Source organism: Arachis hypogaea, chromosome 17, assembly GCF_003086295.3.
Source record: "Arachis hypogaea cultivar Tifrunner chromosome 17, arahy.Tifrunner.gnm2.J5K5, whole genome shotgun sequence".
Lineage (NCBI taxonomy): Eukaryota > Viridiplantae > Streptophyta > Magnoliopsida > Fabales > Fabaceae > Arachis > Arachis hypogaea.
Window position 1 is genome coordinate 17,793,574 of NC_092052.1, and position 5,849 is coordinate 17,799,422.

General features: G+C 31.3%; 1 protein-coding gene across 2 annotated transcripts; it reads right to left on the minus strand.

Annotated features, from left to right (window-relative positions):
• Positions 1–1,856: 1,856 nt before the first annotated feature.
• Positions 1,857–5,577, minus strand: LOC112765158 (ras-related protein RHN1). 2 transcript variants are annotated; one of them, XM_025811038.3, is made up of 7 exons: positions 5,285–5,577; positions 5,111–5,188; positions 4,202–4,369; positions 3,541–3,589; positions 3,327–3,400; positions 2,495–2,588; positions 1,857–2,174 (listed from the first exon to the last, which is right to left on the minus strand). In XM_025811038.3, the coding sequence occupies exons 1-7, from the start codon at positions 5,321–5,323 to the stop codon at positions 2,074–2,076; spliced, it is 603 nt and encodes a 200-aa protein (XP_025666823.1). In that variant the 5' UTR covers positions 5,324–5,577; the 3' UTR covers positions 1,857–2,073. The 2 variants fall into 2 exon arrangements, with proteins under 2 accessions (XP_025666823.1, XP_025666822.1); XM_025811037.3 differs by having other exon boundaries at positions 1,857–2,177.
• Positions 5,578–5,849: the final 272 nt, after the last annotated feature.

A 5,849-nucleotide genomic window follows, 5' to 3' on the forward strand; every position in this document is an offset into this window, starting at 1 on the left:
TTGCCATTCGAATCCTCATATATTTCTAATTTCTCAACCTAACCTTCACAAATTCTAACACAATTTTCATATAATTTTACTTGAGATATGTGTCTTATTTTTTGTGATTTGTATAAGTGAGTCAATATATATAAATGGGTAATAGACGTATCAGTACAAGTTTTATTATTAACTAATGATAACTCTATTATATTAATATAGAGAGTAAATCAAATAAATATTTAAATTATTGGTCTCTAAAATTTGAAAAAAAATATTATTCTTCGTTATAAATATGTTTATTATATTTTTTTAATTTTTAAAAACTGTTTTGCCAAACACAATTATAGTACTTGTGCTTATTAAAAACTATTTTTAATGTGATTTTACCAAACGCAAGTGCTGTCGCTTTTAAAAAGTCATCTTTTAAAAGACAGCTTTCATAAGCTACTCTTAAAAAGTAAAAGCTTTACCAAACCAAGGCTTAGTTTGGTAAAGCTTTTACTTTTCAAAAGTAGCTTATAAAAGCTAACTTTTAAAAGATGACTTTATAAAAGTTGTAACATTTATGTTTGGTAAATTAAATTAAAAATAGCTTTCAATAAACACAAGCAACAACAATTGCGTTTGGTAAAATAGCTTTTAAAATTTAAAAATACTATAATAGACATAAATGCAAGCATTAAATTTGAAAATTAGTTAACATATGAGGTTATATTAGACTTTTAAATTTTAAAAAGCACAAGCCAACTTTAAAAAGCTCATTGTTAGGTGCTTTCAAAAGCACCCCTAACTTTTAAAAGCTGCAAGCACAAGCACTTGGACTTTTTAATTTACCAAACGCAAAATGAGGTAATTGTGCTTTTTAAAAGTACAAGCACTTCTCCAAAAAGCTTTACCAAACCAAGCCCAAGCCTTATTTAAATTATACGGTGAGCAATTCGAATTTTATACAATACTCTTCCACCCATTCTTGATAGCTCATGAATATTTTTTAATAAATTTATTTAAATTATGCCACAAAAAAATATTTTATTGTATGCAAAATAATTTAAAAAACATTTTTTAAGCCATTTTTTAAAAATTATTTTGCATAAAATAAAATATTTTTTGTAGTATAATTTAAATAAATTCATTAAAAAATTTTATTAGAATTTGTTACGAAAAGGGAGTAATTCGAATTAATATGATTTGAACTTCCTCTTGTCACGTGTTGCATGTAATTTGAATTGACTAAATTCGAATTATGGTTGTCTAATTCAACCCTACTTGATTAATTCAACCCTACTTGATTCGAACTACTTGTTTGGATTGGTCATAATTCGATCTAGGTTGATTCAAATTATAAAGAAATATAATTCGAATTTAGTTGATTCGAATTACATTATAGTGTACTCTGATTGATTGATGAATGAAATTTTTGTTTGACTGATTTGCGTAATATCAATCTCCCCTTCGCATATATGTGTTTTTTACCCATATCTAAACATGTGTACGCAGTACGCTGTGTGCAATTCTAAGACAATTACCAAATTGGGTTAATCCAGTAATTAAGAATTACCAAATTGGGTTAATCCAGTAATTTATTTATTAGCCAACGACAAACTCTTAAATAGGCTTAAATAGAGTTCAGTACATCAGATATACCATGGGAAATAAAAAAAAAATATATATTCAAAGACAGTTACTTCAAACGTGAAAGATAAAAATTGCAATTTCAATAGCTAGTATTACTGTAATAGCCTGTTAGCCATATTAGTGCCGTAGTATAATACCAATAATATCATAACGAATAACATTATGTGAAACAAGTTTATCGACAAGGAACAATAAAAGAAAAGAGGGTGCGGAGAATGGAAGGATCAGAGTCGCTAACCTTTTTAAATACATAAATGCATTTAACTCTTTACTCAAGAAATTAACGAAAATATACATTCAACTCAAGGGGGACACATTTAGCTCCAACAAGTTTATTTCATATTAATTTGTATCCATTCATCTAGGAAGCCCATCAAACTCGTTGAAGCTTCACCAAAGCAGGACCATGAAATTTTGTTTAGTGCTACAACCTATAGAATAAAAGAAAAAATATATTTATGAACAACATGATGCAGCTCTGGATCCTTCTGCGGGTCTATCAACTAGAACCATCCCCGCCGGGTTTTGCGCTGGTTGAGCCCTTGGTAACCTCTTGGCTGCTTACATAAACATAAACAATTGTGTATATATGAATTCAGGAATTTATATCATAAAAGAAATGCAATTCATCGGAGCATTAAAGATGCATGTTGCGGTATAACAAAGTAAATTGTTCTTATTTGTCTTTGATAGACAGCCCTATCACTCTTTAACTATATCAAGAAAACGTTTACAAACTAAGTGAACTAGTGGACGGAAGATGCTCTTTATTTGATTGAATGCAACCAAAGAAAGAAGAGGCAGAAAAGTTACAGCATTATTTATCATCCTCATCAAGCAACCTAGAGCATAAGTAATAAGAGGAAAGGGCAGGCACCTATTTCATAGAATATTTCATTAACATTGGATGCAGTTTTGGCAGATGTCTCCATGAAAAACAGACCATTTTCCTCAGCATATGCACGTGCTTCCTGCATGACCATGAGAGAACTAATAAACTGGTAGTTCCAAGAAATGCCTCATGCAAGCTATCAGTCATACATGCATTAACAGTAAATGAGATAAGTATTAAGCTAGTTAGCCAGGTACAGCTATGTACAAGCCAAAGATAGAATCACCCCATATGAACCTTTCCGAGTCAATTTCATTTGATTTTCAGTTTGTAATGAGGCATCAATATCAAATCCTTTTGAAGATAAGATAAAATCGAAGCTGCAACAGAGAACTACCATGTTTTTGGGTAAACAACGAAAACCACCAATTTGTTTGAATACCCAAAAAGAGAGCTCCCATTGATGCAATTGGTGTATAAGAGCAATAATTTCAAAATATGCAAAAAAGTAAACATGTCTAACAAAAAAAAATAATAATAATAATGTCTGCAACAGAATTGTACAAGCAATATACAGAGAGTTAAGATATCTAATGACCCTAAAGCACCAAACCCTCTTCGAAATAAGATGCTAGTTGCAATTTGACACTAAGCTTTCCTTACATAAAGCTATAAAAATTAGAGCTAACATCAAATAGTACCCAAAAGATGGAAAATAATATAATTTATGTCTCAACTGAACCATGTTGCTATTTTATTAGCAGAACCTGGTGCTTCATCACAGTTGTAGCCACTAAATTAACAATGTTTTTTTAAAAAAAATTGATACTTGATAGCTAACACCAAAGTAGGAAAAGACAAGAAAAAGAATATTTACTTCAGCTGCCACTTTGCGCTTATCTTCCAAGTCAGCTTTGTTACCAGCAAGTGCCATGACCATGTTAGGGTTACCTGAGCAACACCAAAATGAGGGCATTATTTTAGCAACTAATTGTGATTAAAGCTGCTAGAAACCCTTCAGGTAGGGAAATTAAAAATGGACTGTGTTTGATATACAAGCATAAGAGAACAGCAAAACCAATATGAAATACCTTGCTTTTGAAGCTCTTGGACCCACTTCTTAGCTCGTGTAAATGAATCCTGTTAACAAAAGATAGAAGTCAAAACATAAAACCTTGTACAGAGAAACAATATGCATTAAAGCATAGGGTCTCTGCCGAAAAAAGAAAAAGTGAGGGGGGGGGGGGGGACTGAATATGAAAACCAAAGGACAAAAGTGAGCATTGACAACACAATCTTTGCCACATTTCATAAAGAATGTGATCAATTCTTTTATATAATTTATCAATAACATTCATCACGTCCAAGAAAAGATAGCATGAACTCAAACAAGGTCTTCCTTTTTTTTCCAGATTATACTCTGGAGCCAGGTGTAGCAAGAAATACAGTAAGCAAATCATTTGCACAATCACATTACTCGTCAAAGTTCATCATCATGACAACATTTACTATTGACTTTGTGATTTTTTGGACACAACAAGAATTGCAGCAATGTTCTTATGTCAAAATACTTAAAACAACATTAACAACAACAACAAAAGATTGTCCCACTAGATGGGGTTACATTTCAGAAAAATATATCTATCCCAACTCCCAAGTTATATTCAGAAAACAACTAATAAAATTATATCGTTATTGCCTATCTAAATAGTTAATAAGAAATTTCCAAAATCAAAGGGAAAGATGTCTTACTGTGCTAGAAATATCATAGACAATGATAGCCGCAGCAGCGCCTCTGTAGTACATGGGAGCCAAACTATGGTATCTTTCTTGTCCGGCTGTGTCCCAGATCTCAAATTTCACTGTGGCATCATTTACAGCCAATGTCTGCGAAAAGAATGCTGCCCCAATTGTTGATTCCTGTCAACATAATAAATCAAAGAAATTCAGCAACATAATCCTCAGATCCATAAATATTAAATACCATAAACAGAATAAGAAAAGCCCTCTCTCTTTCCCCCAACCATCCACATTGCTTTTAGGGGTTAGAGAGAGTTTACTCTACTACCCATATTTTTTTAAAAATTGGCAGTAACCAAGATGAGCTTTCAATAGATTTATTTTATTACATTCTATTTAATTTAATGAGCTCCTAAATATTTATTTTGGAATCACCATCCAATAAAAGTTTGACAACTTGGCACAGTACTTTCTTTTCTAACAAAAGATTATTTTGTGCCAAGATTTACACTCAGTACACAGAGCCTTAATTCTGGGAAAGTAATATAAATATTAAACTCCAAGCCTCCAAGTGACAATTCGTTATCACTACCCTCCTATCCCGCTTAAAATGTGAGCAAATTATATGATCCAATATTGAGCTGAATGTTTTTTTGTACTCAGAATATCAATTTTTAATCACTGAATAATAGTCAATAAAATAAAGCTTTAATCCGATCCCTAAATGAAAACCAATTAATAAATTAATAACTTAAGCATAGTAAGATGGCAAAATTCAACTACATGTAATTCGCCGGATTTTTTCCGTTACTCATAAACAAAACCCCAAGCTAAATCTTCACTAAGATTTTGAAATTTTCCCATGCAAACCAACCAGAATATAGAAAATCGATATCTCTGTGATAGCTAATAATTAATAACCTGAAATTCAAGGAATTGACCCTTAACAAAGCGCAAAACGAGGCTGGATTTTCCTGCACCCATATCCCCCAGCAGAACCTGAAAAAAAAAAAGAAAGAAAGTAAGATTTGGTTACTATATGAGGGGAAATTGTAATCGAGGAAATGAAGAGAGGAATCGAGAAAAAACACAAACCAATTTGGCGTTGAGATTGTTGTGTCCGATCGTAGCCATGGAAGCGAATTGGACCGATCGGAGGCTAAGAGAGACAGAGAGAGAGAGAGAGATTAAAGAAGACTTCAACAACAAAACGAATAAGAAAGAAGTTTCCAGAAGGAAACGAAGGTTACTGGAATCAAGAGTAGAAGAAGAAGAAGAAGAAAAAGAAGAAGACGAAAGCACAAAGCAATGTGTTAAAGTCTCTCTCAATTTTTATTGCTTCTTTCTTGCGGTGTGGTTGTTTGCGTGTTGACGCGCTACTTTATTTCTTTTTATTTTATTTGCTTTCTGTTATTTCTACTTTTTTTTTTATCCTTCTTGTGAAATGGGGATTTTTTAAATATAACTTTCAAAAAAGAAAATTATCTTTTTTAAGACTTTTCTTTTGATATATATTACTTTGTAAGACTTAATCCTAAATTGAATATGAATTTATTTAAAATATTAAAGTTTTAAAATTAAGAATTTGTTGAATAAAACTATAAATTTATAATCGTGTATAATTTTAAAAAACAATTTTTTATATTATACCAAAATCAAT